Here is an 18,857-nt window from a genome sequence, read left to right as displayed (position 1 = left end):
TCCTTCTCCTTCCTGCTCTGTTGGAGAGTCCGGGAGGCAGCCCTGTAGCTGCAGGCGAAGGCGAGGCCTCACCTGGTGGGTGAAGACAGGTGGGAAGGAGTCTCCCGTGCCCAGCGTCCTAGTGCTCTGACTTAGAAAGGACGGGTCTAAATACGCATCCAGACTTTCATGCTGTGAACTTCTCATGATCCTTCCAGAGGCCTCCACACTTTTCCGGGGTCTTCCTCTGGGTTAAAGCATTGAAACTACGTTGAAAAAATATAACCTTAGAAGGATGCCGCACTGAACCTTGCCTTGTGATCACCTCTTATTGATGGATTGATTGTTATGTATTTGAAGGGAAATAAGGAAATGCAAGAAGCAAATGAGACACAGGATATGGCTTTTTAAAAAAAGTAAATAAAATAGATAAGTCAGGAACGACCTGGGAGTTTTAAAACAGAGCTCAACAGCCGGAGCTGTACCTAACAGTTACCTGCGGGGCTTTAAAACAAGACAGAGGCCTGAGGGCCGGCACAGATGTTCTGGCTGCTATTTCTGTGGGTGGTTTAGAGACCTAAGTACTTTCAGAGAGCCCCATAACCGATGCAGACGCCATCCCAGTTTACAAGGCGTGCTGAAGGAGCAGTTTTCCTCAAACACCGCTGTGCACTAATACACCCCTGAGGATCTCAGTCAGTGGTGGAGTGCGAAGCCCAGAGTCTAGATGCTGTGACTCAGTAAGCCGGTGCTGAAGGCCCGAAATCTGCACTTTTAATCAAGTCCTCAAGGGGAGCTGGAGGGCGGGGGCCCATCCTGGGCTCCAGGCAGAGAGAGAACCTGCAGGCAGGTGCGGGGAAGGGGCCAGAGGGCTGCAGAGGCCGTGCAAGGACAAAGGAACGGGTCAGCTCCGCAGGGACGGTGGCCACAGAGGCGGGATGCACGGCTGCGAGGGACGGGCACTGCCAGCCCTGTTACAAAGTCGACCGTGTCTGGCACCGGATGAGGAAACACCTCTGGAAGCCAAGATGCAGGAGCTAGAAAATAATTACACTCGCTCATCCAACCCGCTCTTAAAAAATGGGTTGCCACGACCCGAGATTGACTATGTGAAATTCTTTGTGCCATTAGAAAATGACAACATCGCTCTTCTCTCCTCTGTCTTTCGTCACAAATGGTTGACACCATAAACCTCCCTTGCTTCACAAAATTATTAATGACCCGTCTTCGCGCACAAAGAGGTCCGTGGCAATCGGCCCCACAGACACAAGGCTGCCGAGATCACAGCCTCCCAGACGCACGGCTGACTTGTCCTGCGGTTGTGCCTGGGGCAGCCTGCGCGACCGTGAGCAGCCTGCACGACCGTGAGCAGCCTGCGTGACAGAGAGCAGCGTGCGCGACCGTGAGCAGCCTGCGCGACAGAGAGCAGCGTGCATGGCACAAGGTCTTTCTGAATCCCACGCGGAAGGGTTGAAGTCCAAGGATTTCCGAAAAGCATACCTGGAGCTGTAGCTCTGCTCTGTGTGCTCAGTCCTGCGAATCAGGGCTCTCGTGAACTCGAGTCCGGCAGCAGGTCGTGCCCATAGTTCTGTGTTAGTCACGGGGAACGGGGAGCCGCTTCTCTGCCTAAGGGTCATGGCGTCGTCCCCCGGAACGCGCGTCTGCTCTGTGCATTAGTCTTCAGATCCCCACTTTAAAAATGATTTTATAAAGAATTACAAAATAAATGGAAAATAAACCTCAAGTGTATGGAGGTTTTCCATTTAATTTCAGAGCATTTCTTGGAAATAGTTTCTTTCAAAAGTATCTTTTTAATGATATTTGAAGAAATAAAAAAGATTTGCTGCATGTTACTGTATCCGTCCTACTATGCAATTCATATATTGTGTTATTTTCCAAAAACATTGTGATAAGTAAAGGAGTATATTTTGTAGTGTACACACACACACGCACACATGCACACACACACAGAGATTTGTTTTTTGAGATTCAGTGACCTTTTTTTATGACCCAAAAAGGAGTATTTCAAGACATCATGGTAATGGATGCGAGACGATTTGATACAACACGCACACGCTCTAATCACATGCTAGTACCCATGTGCAGACATGCACATCACACATAAGAAAGAGAGACAGGGAAGAGATTATCATGACCAGTTTGCTTAATTTCCTGGCCTCTTGCCTCATGTGTAGAAGGAGGCTTGCAAACTTCTATTTCTAAATGGTTAGGAGGCTGTGAAAGGTGACAGCTCTAAACCTGGTATGTAAAAGGCTCTCGGCAAATACTCATTTCTTCCTTGGACGAGAATTCTTATAAAGATTGACAGCTGAGAGCCCTGCTTATACCAAATGTGCATTAATATAAGCCACTTGTGGATTATTTCCAAAGTTCCCAACTTCCCCTGTTCATTAAATAACAAATTTATTCAGACATTTATTTTACAAAGGCCACATGAGAAGAAGTGCTGTATTTATACCCACTTGTGCCAAAAATTCACAGCTGCTTTAACTTTGAAGTAAGAGAGAGTTGGAATAGAGTCTGCATGGAGCCACAGTTTAATAAAATCCATGGATCCCTGTTCCTCTTGTGCTGTCGGGCTGGAGACGGCAGGGAAAGAAAACACACTAAACAACACTCGGAAAAGCACGGTTGCGCCTTTTCATCAAAGTGCATCGGCCGCCTGTCCTCACAGACTGGCTTTAGTTTATCGTAAAGGTCTCGTTGTGTTGGAGGGCGCCGCCTGCTGTGAAACTCCTCCTGTTCCTTCCCACCTCGCCTCGTTTGGGGATTCCTGTCCCTGGCTTGTTTCAGGTGAACTGCTCATCCCTCAAATTTAATAACGTCACCTACCCCTCAACAGTTCGCCCCTCCCGCATTCTCCACTCAAACAACTTGTCACGCAAAGGGGCACAATGTCTGCACATGTCACCACTCAACGTGGCTGCCCTTTATGCTTTACAAACCAATCAATGAATAAATTATGCAATAGCGTTGCTAGTAAGCATCAGTTATGACATTAGCAGTTATTTAGTTTTATATGTAAATAATTCTACATTTGAAGTTCTATGCTTTGATTTCCTCTAATATATTTTTTCTCTTTTCTCTATAAATTTTCTCTTTTCCCTGGGAAAAGTTTTGATTACAATTTATAAATTTCATTATAAGAACTATTCATTCATACGTTATTCTCACATCAACTAAAATAACAATTCCTATTATCGTTATTCACTGCAGTGGTGGTTAGTGATCATGGAAAACTTATGAAAGAAATGGATAGATTTAGTTAACTGGCTTTTTTTTTTCGGAAGCTGAGAGGCTAATCCATATCTTCAGCAGACTTATTATTATGAGGGAATTCTTGTTTCGATGTTGATGTTACAGAACCGTCTGTCTGCAGGGCATGCAGGGCGTGGGATACATCAATCTGTAGAGTGCTGTGAAAGATGTCGTAAAAGCTGCCTTAGAAAGTGACTGCGTGCGTGTGAAGGGGGAGACACAGATACAGAGAGACAGAGAGAGGGAATGAAAATTAAACAGAGAGAGAGAGAGAAGGGAGTAGGGAGGTGACAGATTTCTGTCCGGATGATGCCCACGTTGCCTCTGGAAGACTAGAGCCTCACGCAGGGGAGGAAGGATGCGCTTGCTGCCGCGAATCACAAAAGCTATGACTGTTACATCCTGTTGTTTAGGGTGATAGATTTGTGTTAGTTTTCAGGAAATTAGTTAGAATGATTGTTTAATAAAAGAATTCTTTAGAAAAATAATGCTATGTATTTTTTTCACTTTGCTTCTTTTTCTCTTCATTATGGTAAACTTCGCTGACACAGCCCTTGTTGTTTTTTACCCAGCGTTAACCAGCGGTGGGGTTAAGGGCACAGACCTGCAAAGTTTGCACATTCTGCCAATTCTGAAAATAACAGCAAGTTCGAGGGGTTCCCAAGGTGACACTTGAGGTTGATAACTTGCTGGAAGGACCCAAAGAACTCACTAAAAGCTACGATAATCACGGCTGTGTTTACTGCAGGGAAAGGATATAAATTAGATCCCACCAAAGAGAGAGACACAGAGAGTGGGTCCAGGAGAACGTCATAACTCGGAGTGTCCAGGCATCCTCTTTCCTCGGAGTCCTGGACGGCGCTCCCCGCTCCCGGCCGTGGTGCATGGCTGATGGCGCAGCGCACGGCCAAGTAGGGAAGCTCCCCCAAGCCCCCGTGTCTGGAGTTTTATTGGGATTTCATTACCTAGGCGTGATTGACTGAGTTATTGCCCACATGGTTCAACTCAGTCTCCAGCTGCCCCTCCCTGTGGGTTGGACTAAGTTCACATTGCCCAAGGGGCCACTCCTAACACTTGGGAAATTCCAGGGGGTTAGAGGTTAACTCCCGGGAGCTCGGGCGCTGTATGAAGACCATGTTCCTTACTAGACATTTTTGTGTTGTGGCTTAGCTGTCCTGGATATGTCCCATGTATGTTTTGAGCCGATTTACTATGATGATAAAGAAGTAGTATCACCTATTATTTATTATTATTTAAAAAGTCACCCCTCATTTATATTTCATGTATCTGACTTAATGAAGGGAGATATATTCATAAATTACTTCACTCAAACTTTGGTAAAATAAATGTAATGACTAGAAACAGTATTCCAAAGATCACTTTTGGAGACTAACCAGACTGTATATTGGAAATATTCTACGATTTTTGGTTAATAGTTCAGATCATTACTCCAATGCTCCGACCCATGCTGAGAGAGTAATATACAGCAATAGGAAGGTCTTCTTTGTTTCTTTGCATGTGCAAACCTTGCAATGATGTTCTCTACCCTTATTCTCATTTTTCCTTGCCTTTAAAACTATGTATTATTCTAGAAAGAAAGAAAAATGTTAATGTGAGACACAGAGTAAAGAAACTCTCTAATGACGTAATCACAATTACTTAACTTTACACAGCACTTTATGTTTTCACCTCTTTTAGCATAGGCTACTTGTAGCCACCTTGACAGTGGCTGACTTAAGTGCAAATTTGAATATTATATGGATTTATGGAATGCAGTTTTTTTAAAACCAACTCTAATGCACTTTAAATTGCACTTTATCTGTGTGTATGTATGTGTTATTGTGTGTTTGCACATATGAGAAATTTAAAGTATAATTGCCAAAATCTAACTAAAACATTATGTGTAATGTATATGTGTGTGTACATATATGTATATGTGCATATATGATAGAAAGCAGTAAAAACTTAGACTTCATTTAGTACAGTTCATTTATTTCCAAGAAGAAAAGTAAAATTCAGAGAGGTTGATGGATTTTTCAAGGTCGTACTACTTAGATACCATCTGGAAAATAGTGTGACAATATGAATCTAATTTGAAAGACAGGGTCGAATATTTGAAGATGCGTTCGTTTCTACATGAACGGATTGTTGGGTTCACCTGAATAATTTTCCACGTCTGATCGTGCCTGGGAATACTACCCAGCATACGGCACGAACATGTTTTCTTTTCAATAAACCAGCAAGGTCTCCCCGTGACGCGTTTTCTCTGTGCACCCAGGTGTGACTCTGGAGTCCGACTCCTGCCTCGATCCCGGCATCCCTGTGAATGGCCATCGCCATGGTAGCAACTTCGGCGTCAGGTCCACAGTGACATTCAGCTGCGACCCAGGGTACACCCTGAGCGACAACGAGCCCCTTCTCTGTGAGCAAAACCATCAGTGGAACCACGCCTTGCCCAGCTGCGACGGTAGGTGGGGCTCCCTCATCAGAACTCCGGGGCGCAAATGAATCCCTAGAGTGTGGGCGACGCGAGTATTTTACGGGGTGGAAAAATACGACTGAAGTGTGATTTCGCCTTGAAAAGTGGTCCGCCTTAACAATGCCATTGCTGTTGAACACTGCAAGTTTACCCATCAAATTCTCTCTACTAGGTAGAACACCTGCTTGGAAATAAACAATGAAAAATTATGGGCTGTCCTTCAACTTTATCCCCAAATAATCGAACTTACAGAGCTCAGTTCCACACACAGTTTTTAAAGAGGGCGTTTACTGCACCTGGCATGTGGGACAGCACAGCCACCGTCCGCAGCCTCGGCTGTCAGACCTGGTTTACCCTGACCCAGGTCCAAGCACAGAACTGCGTCTGGGTCCACACAGCTTGTCCTAGTGCCCCTGCCTGAGTCTCTGGGACAGCCGTCCCCTCGGGGCATCTGTCCTGAGACCACGAGCTCGCAGGAAGCATCGGTGGCTCTTTTCAATAACAGCCACTCCCCTTGCCCTGCACAGGTCTGCTCTTAGAAATTTCTAAAACAAGTAACATTGTTGACTGCTGTGCGATACTCTGTTGCTCAACTTTATACTATACGGTGTATAGCTATGTTAAAGTTTAGGTAAATATGCTACTTGTGATCATTTGCAGAAAAAAAGTGAGGCCTTTTGTGTTTGGACATGAATGTAACCCCATTATAACATTGTTTCTATGGAAAAACAATATATATATTATTTACATTTCACTTTTTATAGACAATGGGCCTTTCTTTTCAAACATAATGTATGCGTTCATTAAACACCTTGGCTTCTTTAAAATCATGCACCCAAAATACCAGGGTTTATGGGACAATTATACTTAGCCAAAAACCACTCAAACTCTTTGACCTTTGTCACCAAAGTATTAACCCAAACAAAAATGGTGCTTTGGGGAGAAACCGCAAAGTGCAGGTGGACAGCACAAGTGGCCTGAGGCTATCTCAGCAAGTATGGAGGTACACAGGCCCAGCGGATGCTGGGCTCCGGGCCACCAGGCGGGAGACAAGATCTGCGTCTACCGGGCCGCAGGTACACAGGCACAGGAGAGGCGCGACCTGCCACGAGCCACAGCTGTGGGCCCACTAGGTGCAGATCTTACTGTTACTTTCTTCTCTTTCTTTCCCTCCCTCCCTTCCTTCCTTTCTTTCCGATATGGTCTCGCTTCTTTCATAAAAAATTGGTAAGTTCGTGTGCTAATTTACACAAATCCAATGATAGACACATGATCAGTCACCAATGTATAGCTTCTGCGTTCAGGACTCCGTGCTCCACTGGTTTTCTTCCTACTACGCTGGCTTCTCTGTTTCCGTTTCCTTGGTGGAAGCTTCCTTCCCCCCGAGCTGCCAACGCTGAAGTATCCTTGGTCTTAGTCTTTGTATCTGCGCCTGCATCTGCCGCACTGGTGACCTCATCTAGGTGGGCTCTCCTCTCTCTCCCCTGGTCAGACGTCTCCCGGAATCCAGCCTCGCACGTCCCGGTGCAGTGTCAGCCGTTCTACCTGGTTGTCCAGCAGGTGTCGGGCTTCCCGCATCCAAGGCTGAACCCCGGGTTCCTCTCAAAACCTGCTTCTCCCAGCGTCCTGCTTGCTTTACGGTATTTCACACTCAGGCTTATAACCGCACAATCACGTGGGCATTTGTCATAATGCCCACGTCCCATGCATAAGAAAGTCCCTCTGGCTCCATCTGCAAAATACAGCCGGGCTTGGCCCACGTCTCACCGCCGGCTGCTAATGTCCTGGTCCAGTGTCCTGACGGCTGCCTCCCTGCCATCGTGTATTCCCAGAGCAGCCTCGTGGGCAGGTTGAAACCACGTTGCATGGTGGCGTTCTCTAGGCAGGGCCTCCCGTGGCCTTCGTCCCCCTGAGAGAAATGCCAAAGCCCTCCGATGCCTGCACGGCCGCTGCAGACACTCTGAGCCTCACCCCTCCTCACTCTCCCCCTCTCGTCCTCGCCCCCCGCCCAGGCTGGCTCCTTTCTGTCCCCACCCGGGCAGGCCCACGCTAGCCCGAGCCTCTGTCCTCACTGTTTCCTCTCTCCCCGAGCTCCTGCCCAGACACTCCGTAGCTCCCTCATGTCCCTCCAGTCCTCGCAGAGCACTGTCTGTGCACGGACCCCCGGCCACCTGCCAGCCTCACCCTACCCTCCCCCTCCTTCTTAGTCTCCTTCACAGTCAGGAGTCATCTTCCCACATGGCCCATCGTCTGCCTTTTACTGTTTCCGGTTTTATTCTGCCTCTTCCGAGTAGAAAGTATATTCTATGAGGACAGAGATTTTTACCTCTTTTGTTTATTATCATCTTCCCTGAGGCTGAGGACAGGGCCTGGTCAGTAGCAGGTGCTGACAACTCTTAAATGAATGAATTAACTTCAGGTGATATTTAATGTCACCTCTTTCATAGTGAAATATAGGGTCAATGCACTTTGAAAATGCAAATATCTGATGAGAAAGTATTAAAATACCCTAGAACTCATTGTAGAAAGTTTCTGTTTTGCTGGTTTTTGTGTAGCCCTTCCCGTGTGGTTTGCATATTAAAAGAGATGATCTGTTCCCTTAAGCTACTTGATTAGTAACACAGTGACACATATCACGTCTTTCATAAATCACCCAATTCTTTTGCAAATATTATTCGTGGAAGCAGCTCTTAAAAACATACATCGGAATGCTCATATTATTAGGAAAAAGTTATTCCAGGCATCAATTGTTTCATGATGGATAATCTTATCTAGTTCAGGAAAGGAAGTGTAAACCCATCCGTGCCAAAAATGGGGACATATTTAAAAGGAGAACAAGGGAATCCTGTCACATCCATAGTAAAGTGTGATACTGACAGAGAGATGTTTTGCTGGTGAGACGCTGTGTTAAGCTCTCCGTGTGTTACCTTATTTCATTCTAGCACCCAGGGTGTCAGATATGATTATTGCCCCTGTTTACTTACGAGGACATGGACACACGGCGGGGTAGAGGAACTTGCTCAGTGTCACCGGCTAGTAAGTGGGTGTATTGGCCAGGGTTCCCCAGAGAAGCAGAACAAACAGGATGTAAGTATCTAATCGAGGAGATTTGTAATGCGGATGTGCTCACCGATCACAGAGGCTGAGAGGAATCCCAGGATCTGCTGTCTGGAGGCTGGAGACACAGAAAACCCAGTGGTGAAATTAAGTCCAAGGTCGAAGGCCTGAGAACCCGGGGAGCTGCTAGCGTAAGCTCTGAAGTCTGAAGCCCCAAGACCCAGGATCTCCGATGCCTGAGGGGGGAGAAGGTGGACACTCCAGCTCAGGAAGAGAGAAAATTCGTCCTTCTTGCCTGGTTGCTCTACCCAGGCCTTCGATGGATTGGATGACGCCTGTCCACACTGGCGAAGGCGGATCTTCTTCTCCAAGTGAAGAACACGGATTCAAATACCCATCTCTTCCAGGGACACCCTCACAGACACACCCAGAAATAACGTCTTGCCAGCCATCTGGGCACCCCTAGCCCAGCCTAGATGACACAGGAAGTGGCTGTCACAGTGAGGGCAGGCAGCTGGGTTCCAGGCTCTGTGCTGGGGCCACACAGGGACCTCACAGCCAAGGTGGGGTGTTTGTGGAGACCCAGCGCATTTGCGACTTACTGAGACGTGCAGCTGTTTGTTTGCAGAACGTGAACGACTGTCCCCTCTCCTGCCCCTGCTCTGTGGACTCTGCTACCTTCGTTGATTCTGTCTTGGCACAGTCCTTCCATTCCGGTGAAAGCTCGACAAGTCTGAAGATGTGTCATAAAAGAAAAACATTGGTGAGAACGTGCCGATATCCCCCTCTTGATGTTGGTAAAAGTAGACAATATCGAGTTTATTCAAATTGTTAGATTATTGACATCATTTAAAGTTCAGATTCCCGTGAACAGCTATCAGCAGCTAATGTTCTGAATACTAAATATCAGTTAGACACTGTAAAGTGTGCTCTACCATGGCAACCACTGCAAACACCTGTCCATGAGCTGAGCGTTATCGCTATTTCCACTTTCAGGATGAGACAGATAGGAAGGAGTGAAGACAAATGACTTACCAAAGATCACAGAGCTAGCGAGTAGCGGGGCTGACGTTTGAATTCGTGAGTCTGTGAACTTAAACTCCCATATCGTGCTGACGTTCTAATAGTTGCCACTTTCCCATTGAAATTATTACATATAACTTTCTTTTCATTCCCTCAAAACTGCGTCTCTGAGTCCATGTTGAGCAGGACACGTTTTGTTGCAGGTGATTTAAACTCCCCGAAGTGCTGTGAAGAAGACCCGCAGCGCTAGAGGGCGCAAACCCGGCCAGTCCCGCAGTCTCGCCTGCTGGTCACCAGGCGTCCTCGTGCACCTGCTCTGCCTTGTTCTGTCGCGTTCTCGAGCTTTTGCACTGGCTAGGACACTGCACACGAACTGGCACGTCATAATTGCAAGTTATTTGAAGTTTAGGTTTTGCTTGGTTCTTCACGGACATGACATTGGATCTTTTTTTCGTCCTCGTGTAAATTCCACGTCATTTGAAAAGTGTTTTGTTCTAGCAGTCGTTGTGGTCTAGCAATTGTTGTGAATCTCATCTATAATCTCCCTTTGTCATTTTAAGCCCTGTGTGGAGGCTACATCCACGGGAAGAGTGGAACAGTCCTTTCTCCTGGGTTTCCGGATTTTTACCCAAACTCTCTAAACTGTACGTGGACCATTGAAGTGTCTCATGGAAAAGGTAAGAACATGTGATGGGTCTCAAATATACAGAACAGTAAATGAGACAAAAACGCAGGGGCAAAGAAAAACATATTACTGTGTGAACAAATAAGATAACTAATTTTCTCACATACATTTCAAACTGTTGATTTTTAATTTTAAAAATACTTTGGAAGAAAATGGTCTTTAATGTTTGCTGCTACAAGCCAACATATATTCCTGATTTGCTCTGTATTTATCAGGTAACGTGGATATATGCACGTGAGCATAGCTTGAAAATTAAGTATAGTGAAAAGGAATAAAGGAATCAATTAAATAAAATGTGAATATGGATTAAATAACAAAAAGCAAGTATCTAAACATCTAATTTCCATGTTAAATCTGGGATAGTTTTTGTGCCTACCTTATGTTTTAAGTTTACCCGGTATTGTCACACATAATAAATCATTTATCTTCATGTAACAAAGAGATGCCTTATAGAATAGATATCATACTCCTCATTTTACAGACAAGTATAGTAAAAACCAGAAAAATTTGCGTTTTGTGCAGGAAATGCAGATTATAAATGTTGGGTTTAGGACTGTACCCTGAATCTTTTTTCTGTGACTAAACTTGTCATTTTTTTAAGAGTGTATTTGGAATTTTGATCACATAAATAGTATGGAGACTTCGTCTTTCTACACAGATTTGAACTCAACCTGATGCTAAGTTGACATTTTATTATATATACTGTTACATTTTATTATATATACTGTGTTACACTGTGCAACCGCGGATACATTTTAAAGAAGAACTTAGCCCTGAGGGAAAGAAATTAAGGATAAAGAACAGATTATGAATGACCAGGATTTTGTCATCATAAAAATATGCATTTTTATTAAAAGTGACCTATTCGTAGTTAATTTTATTCACTTCACTATAGAAATCCAGAAATAATACTTCGTATGTTACTAGGAGGACACAGGCACTAGGAGCAAATCAAACCACAACCTCAAGGAAGGTTTCCCTCAGTTATGTAGACTCCCTAATGAAGATCACCTGCCCGTTTTCCTCTTAAACTTCAAAGTTGGATTTAAATAGTAAGATAATTGTTTAATATTTCGATTCAAGACTTTGAGGTCTCTAAGCCCAGAAGAAAGTATTTTTCAGCAACTATTAATTCTACTGACCTCTCTCTCCCCATCTCTGTCTCTCTCATCTCTCTGTCTCTGTCTCTATGTCTATCACCATCTCTGTCTCTGCTCCTTGCTCTGTCTGTCTCTGTCTCTCCCCCACCCCCACCGCGTTTCCCAGGAGTTCAGATGATCTTCCACACTTTCCACCTGGAGAGCTCCCATGACTATTTGCTGATCACCGAGGACGGCAGCTTTTCCGAGCCGGTTGCCAGGCTCACGGGGTCGGTGCTGCCTCACACGATCAAGGCGGGCTTGTTTGGGAACTTCACTGCCCAGCTTCGATTTATATCGGACTTCTCCATTTCCTACGAGGGCTTCAACATCACGTTTTCAGGTATGGCAGTCTTTTTTGCTGTTTCCCTCCTCAGGCAACAACACTGCATCGGTTTCTCTGAGTGTGAGTGTGAGTGTGATTACAGGCGTGTTTCCAACCCCTGGGGGCCCAGTCCTACGCCCCCGTGATGCAGGGTGTGAGGACATCGGCGTAGCATCCAGAAAATGCCGCTTTGCTGTATATACTTCGCAAGTTCTCATCTTTGAAAAAATGTAAATATCTCTGTCTTTTGAGAAGCTTTTCTCACCCATTTCTTGTCACCAATTCTACCAAAATCTCGGGGGAAACGTTCCTTGTTGGGAAGCAGACCCAGGATTAGCTGTCGTCTGACCGTGTTGGTTCCTGCCCTCCAGGAGACGCCAATATGTGTACTGAGAACGACTCGGGATGAGCAAAGCACGTGGACACACGCAATCAAGGATGAGCTTTTAGTTTGTTTTAATATATTCATACACTGACAATTTTTATCTTTAATCACATAGATAATATTTGCATAGGGTTATGTTGCATCAGACTTTTGTATGGGTTAGATTGATTATATAGTTCTATGACATAGCTATTAATATTTTTTACAGATGAGAAAAAAGTTACACACACTTAAAAACTGGTGCAGCCTGTGCAGGAGGAATTTGGTCTCATAAACACAATATTCAGTGAACGTGTGGTGGTTAGGACCCCTAAATTCCCACAGTGTCGACATTCTCTGCCACCCCCCAGCAACACAAAGGGAACTGCTGCTCTACAATTATTATGGGTTTAAATAATTATATTAATTTGCACTTGTATAGATGAAGCTTTGAAAAAAAAAGTGTTTTCCCCCCTCCCAAATCTAATGTAATTTTCATGAAATGGTCACTGAGCACCGAAATCGCATGTGATTTCTTCTGTTTATAAGATCTCGTAATGACTGTTGATGCCACTTATGAGATTATTTGTTGCCGTATTTGAGTATTTATCATCTCTGGTACTGAAGCTAAAAAATCGTGATAGAAGGGTTTCCGTTTGCTCCACCTCGTACGAACCTTAGCTCTGTTCCTCCATCTTACACGTGCACTTGAGCCTTGAACAGTGTGGGGGTTGGGCGCTGACCCTTGGGCAATGGAAAATCTGAGTATAATTTTTGACTCCCCCCAAACTGACCTGCTAATAGCCTAGACTAATACCTAAATATATTTTATGCATTCATGACACCCTAGCTTTTTCTCAATTTTTTAATACTTTTAGACTATGTGTGTTTTTTTTAAATTGTCACAAATTGCAAAAAACATTTTCTAATATGTTTTTTGGGGAAAAAATCTGTGTATAAGTGGATCCAAGCAGTTAGACCCGTGTTGTTCAATAGTGAACTTCAGTAGGAATTTAATAATTGCTTACTAACGACTGCATGATCATTAAATTATATAAAATGAAATGTTATCTTATAGAAAAAACCTTCCTTAGAGAGTTTACGATCTTCTGAACTGTTTCATACTCCTTCTAATTCTGCCTAGTTGCCATTTACTGTACCCTGACTTTGTTGGTTTTTCTTGGTATTTCACTGCATAAATGGTGTTTTCAGGACTGGCTCACGCTACTTGATTTCTTGGAGATTTGCTGTGATCAGCAGTAATCATGAAATTGGCCACTTTATATATCAAAGGCTTAAATGTCCCTAACGCTAATACCTAAATCCTTCTCTGTGGACACTCCCCCTGGGCGCATCTCGACTGGGATCACTGTGAGAGTGTTGCTCGCCTCTGTTTTTGCTTTCATCGTGATCCAAAATGAACTTCCGTGGAACACGGCGAAGAGCAAAGACGGCAGTGATGCAGTGGGTGGAAACCGTCCGCAGGTGTTTCTCGTGAGTCCGGGCACGTTCCGCTCACTCCATCCCACCTGTTCCTCATTCTGCTGCTCTCAGCACGGGACGCACAGCCAGCCTTCTGACGACCACGGTCTTTGTGATGCTGTAACGAAACACCTGAAACTGGGTAATTTATAAGGAACAGAATATTATTTCTTACAGTCCTGGGAGTTGGGAAGGGGAGAGCCTTCTTGCTGCACCCTCACAGGGCAGAAGGGAAGACACCCTTTTATTGTATCATTAACCCGTGCCCCAGGGTGGAGCCCTCGTGACCTGAACGCTCCCCAAAAGGCCCCACCTCCCAGCACCCCTACACTGGGGATCAAGTTTCCAACGCATGAATTTTGGGTGACACATTCAGACCACAGTAATTATCAAAAGTTTCAATGTAACTCTCGAGCTGCCTTCCTGTTTAATAAACTTCTACATGAACAGGCAAGGAAGCACCACCACCAACAAGACACTCTTCATTGGGGTTTTCGAAACTCTTTGCAACAGTTTAAAAATATTTTCGGATGTTAAAACCAAAGTGGTAACAGTCTGTCAATATTTAGAATGATTCATTTATGCATCACCAGTGGAAAATAATACATAAGCTGGCAGAAGAAGTCAGCTCCATCTATGAGGTCCTGCACAAGCACGGATAGCTTTGTAAAAATTGGCTTTGATTGCAAAGCCAACTTAAAGTAGACAAGTTCTTTAGATGTGCTAGGGGAATAATTTTATTTGGAAGGATTTTGCCTTGAAACTGGGCTGCAAACAATTGCTAATGACAATGTTACAATGGAGTTTGTTTTTTTAATTATCCAAATAAGTATCAACTTTATTACACAAACACATTTACCCATCGGGCAGCTTCTCTGTCCTTTATCCAAATGGCATTCATGGTGTTTATTGGGCTTCCTATACTGGAGGTATCTTTCAGAGGGTATCATTGAAACTGTGGAATACAAATATACAAAAAGCAAAGAACCTTTAAGACTGTGGTGTTTGTTTATATAATACAATAGGTATAGCATAAAAGACTATCAAATTGTTCTGTTTGGCAAGAGTTTTCAACTGTTTTTAAAGAAATGATAGGAAAGATATGGTTTGAGTTGAGAGCATACTCTGTGTCCTTAGAAGGAGAATGATACCAGCAAGATGCAGGATAAACTTTACTGGGTCATGACATCTTTATTTTAGAATTTCCTAGAGATTCTATCACTATGTTTTATATACAAAAGGTTTTCAATAAATATTTGTCGAGTTTAATTAAATAACACTGTTTATATTTTTTCTCTTTCTGGGTGGTTCTATAGGTTATTATGTATGAAATGTCTGATTTCCTTAAGTACTAAGTTTGACAGTTGATGTATCTGACATTTCACTTTGACACTTCTCATTTTATTTATATCACGAAGGTACATCCTCAGGCTTACAAATACATTTTGTCATGTGATTATCTTTCAAATTTTTTTTTGAGCAATTGTTGTGAAGCCATGGATGAGTCAAACATTTGTGTTATTTTCGAATATGAGTTCCGTCGTGGAACCAATGCAGTGCAGACAGCTCAAAATATCCACAAAGTGTTTGGGAAGGACGTGGCTAATGAACGCACAGTACATGGATAGTTTCAGAAGTTCTGTTCTGGTGATTTGAATCTTGAAAATGAGCCACATGGGGCGACTTGAGACCAAGATGGATGATGATGAGCTGAAAGCTGTAGTGGAAGCGAATCCATCTCAACCTACACATGAATTAGCAGCAAGGTTTGACGTTACTGTTCCAACAATATCAGACAACCTGAAACAAACTGGCAAGGTAAAGAAGCCAGATGGATGGGTTCCACATGAATTAAACGATCATCAGAAGAGAAGTCATCTTGAAGCTTACCTTTCTTTGCTGTCATGACATAAAGACAAACCATTTTCTGCACCATATTGTTGTGTGTGATGAAAGATGGATTATTTTTGACAATTGCAAGCATTCAGCACAGTAGTTGGATAAAGACGAAGTGCTGAAACACAGTCCAAAACTGAATATTCATCAAAAAAGCTAATGGAATCTGTTTGATGGTCCAGCACTGGTATTATCCACTTACAGCTTCATGAAACCTGGTCAGTCGATTACAGTGGATGTCTACTGCAACCAACTGGACAAAATGACGAGGATGCTTGGGATTAAGCAGCCCAGATTGATCAATAAAGACAGGCCAATCCTCTTGCAAGATAACACTTGATCACACGTCTCACAAACAATGCCGCTCAAGCTACAGAGGCTGGACTTGGAAACTCTCTGTCATCCATCATATTCACCAGACCTTGCACCAACTGACTCCCACTCCTTCCAGGCTTTGGACCACTTCTTTCAAGGAAAATATTCAATTTTCAACAAGCTGTAGAAAACACCTTTTGCGATTTCATCACCACTTGCTCTCCCAGCTTCTTTGCTGACAGCATAAACAAGCTACCGTTAAGATGGCAAAACTGTGTTGATAGTTTAGGCGCATACTTTGATTGATTGTTCTGCTTCTTGTTTGAGATCTGATAAACTGTACTTTTGATTCAAAATCAAACATTTCATATTTAATGACCTAAATAAAAATAGGTAAAATTAATAACCATGTTTCATGATTGGCCAGATTAGTTTGAATATATCGTAGATCCAGAGTAGATTTCTTACCCAAATGGGCAGCAGAATGAAGACCGTACCTCCGAGGTTGACTAGTAAGCTGAGTGAGATGAATGAGGATTTCATTACCTCAAACATTTGTCATTTCTTTGTGTTGAGAACATTTCCCATCTCTTCTCCTGTTTCAAAATACACAGTACATTATTGCTAACTGTACTCACCTCACTCTGCCGTGGACAATGGAACTTATTCCTCCATCCAGCTGGGCATTCGTACCCACCAGCCAATCTCTCTTCTCCCCAGACACCATTCCCAGCCCCTCATAACTATCACTCTTATATGTCTGTTTTTTAAAAAATACCACAGCCTTTGTGATTTGCCATAAAAGGGCACATAGTACTGAGGAAGACAATCGACACAACCGTACAACCAAGTCTGGGGAAATATGTATACATATATATTAGTTTTTAATAATAGCACTTTTTTATTCTTGCTAAGTAATTGTCAAGTATGTATGCCAAACCCCCACCCATTTGCTCTGTCTTTTCCCGTCTCAGAATATGACCTGGAGCCGTGTGATGATCCCGGAGTCCCTGCCTTCAGCCGAAGAATCGGTTTCCACTTCGGTGTCGGAGACTCTCTGACGTTTTCCTGTTTCCCGGGGTATCGCTTAGAAGGTGCAACCAAGCTTACCTGCCTGGGTGGGGGCCGCCGTGTGTGGAGCGCACCTCTGCCAAGGTGTGTGGGTAGGTGGTCACACGCTTTCATTTCATTCATCCATGGGGACAGGGTGTGGCCTGGGCAGGAGGCAGGTGGGGGCTTGACGAGGAAGGAGAGCGTGAGAGCGGGGGTCCAGGGACTGCCCCCCAGGCCACTCAGCCAGCAGGGGATGGGTGGGGAGTGCTTAACCACTCTGGGCCTGAGTGATCTCATTATAAAGTAAGACCTTTCGGCTCTGGAATTTTATGATTGAAGAAGAGTGAAACTAAAGCATGCATCAAGGCTATTTATGAAAGGGAAAATATATATATATATAAAAGATGTGTGTGTGTGTATACATATATACATATATATATACGAAATCTGAAACAAAAGGAAAAATAAAAGCTAGAAGCCAAGGTGTAATAACAAACCTCTGACAATTACATTGATGAAAAGCATTGAGTCTCTCCCCCAGTATAACAATGGTGACAATTTAAAATAGCAGTTTTGTTTTTCTTGTCAGTTGATTGCATACTCCTGAAAAGTGGGCATAATAGCAATTTAAATGCTAAATTAGCTTTTTTCTGTGTGTTCTTGAGGAATTCAAGAGGTGATTGCAAAGAGTAACAGGAAGTATTATCTCGCTACTTTGCAATGAGGTGCTGGGCTCCCATGCTGTGCTTGGCCTGCCGTTCAGTGACGCGTGATGTATTGTCCGTCTGGGGCCTGTGTCGCCATGAGGAGTTGAGGAGAGGGACCGTCATCGCTTAAACGGGATGCGTTGCCCACAGCCAGAAGCTCTGTCCTCAGCCCCAGAGAGAAGGCCTCGTGCCTTTCACTCAGCCGCGCCACTCAGCAGATCATGGGCGTTACAAACTGTTCTTTCAAGTTACAGAAAACTGCCCAGTGTCATTGTGAAGAAAAAAAGGGAGATTAAAGATTAACCGCGGTTCCCATCAGTGTTGAGCCTTCTGAATCCATGAGGAATCCGTAACACCTTCCACACAATCGTACCTCTGGACAGACTAGAGGCAGGCAGGGAAGGTCTGAAAATAAGATTGATTAACCCGTCTAAAACACTGACCTGCTCATTTGGCATAGCTAGATATTTTCCATGACACGGAATCTCTTCAATTATTGGCATTACTTAGGAATATTATGTGATTCCAAAGATAATGCTGTCTTTTGGGGTTTTGATGAGCCAGAGATACTCAGATGGGACTTCCTTATAAAAAAATTAAACAAGTAAATATGAACCAAATCATCTTTATCTCTTGCCAAAGCACATGTCGATGTATTTCTACAACCTGGTTTTCTCTTCAAATGGTGGTTCTCATGTTTTAGTATGATTTTTATTTGAGAATTGGATGCAAGTTTTGAATATTACCTGAGGAAAAATAAAAAGATACACTATGTTATAGACGATCTTAGGAGTTCCCGAGTTGCCTGGAATCTATCCCCAGGTTAGACACTCTGAACTGAGCTAGTTTGAGATCCCAGCTCATTAAAAACAAAGCGTCATTCTAGATATGGAACGTTAAGTGGTCTGTTGGTTGTAATACTCCATTTGACGTTATTCTGTTTTATCTAGATTCATTATCTTTATACTCGAGTTGTTGTTAATTCAGGTTTTTACTCTGTTGTGTAAAATAGGAAATAGTAAATACCTAGACTTAAAATAACAGTTAATATTTATTGCCCTCTTTTTTTTTTTT

The 18,857-nt window shown here is 43.6% G+C and overlaps 1 protein-coding gene across 1 annotated transcript in view; it reads left to right on the top strand.

The window, feature by feature from the left end:
- CSMD1 (CUB and Sushi multiple domains 1) overlaps positions 1–18,857 on the top strand; it is a 1,519,798-nt gene that overhangs the window by 1,257,660 nt on the left and 243,281 nt on the right. The window contains 4 exon segments of the mRNA XM_012645868.1: positions 5,537–5,725; positions 10,378–10,494; positions 11,769–11,984; positions 16,998–17,186. Coding sequence (XP_012501322.1) covers positions 5,537–5,725; positions 10,378–10,494; positions 11,769–11,984; positions 16,998–17,186 — 711 coding nt within the window.

The sequence above is a fragment of the Propithecus coquereli genome, unplaced genomic scaffold (genome assembly GCF_000956105.1).
Source record: "Propithecus coquereli isolate 6110/MARCELLA unplaced genomic scaffold, Pcoq_1.0 Scaffold238, whole genome shotgun sequence".
In the NCBI taxonomy this organism is placed as follows: Eukaryota; Metazoa; Chordata; class Mammalia; order Primates; family Indriidae; genus Propithecus; species Propithecus coquereli.
This window is presented reverse-complemented; position numbering and strand designations above follow the sequence as displayed.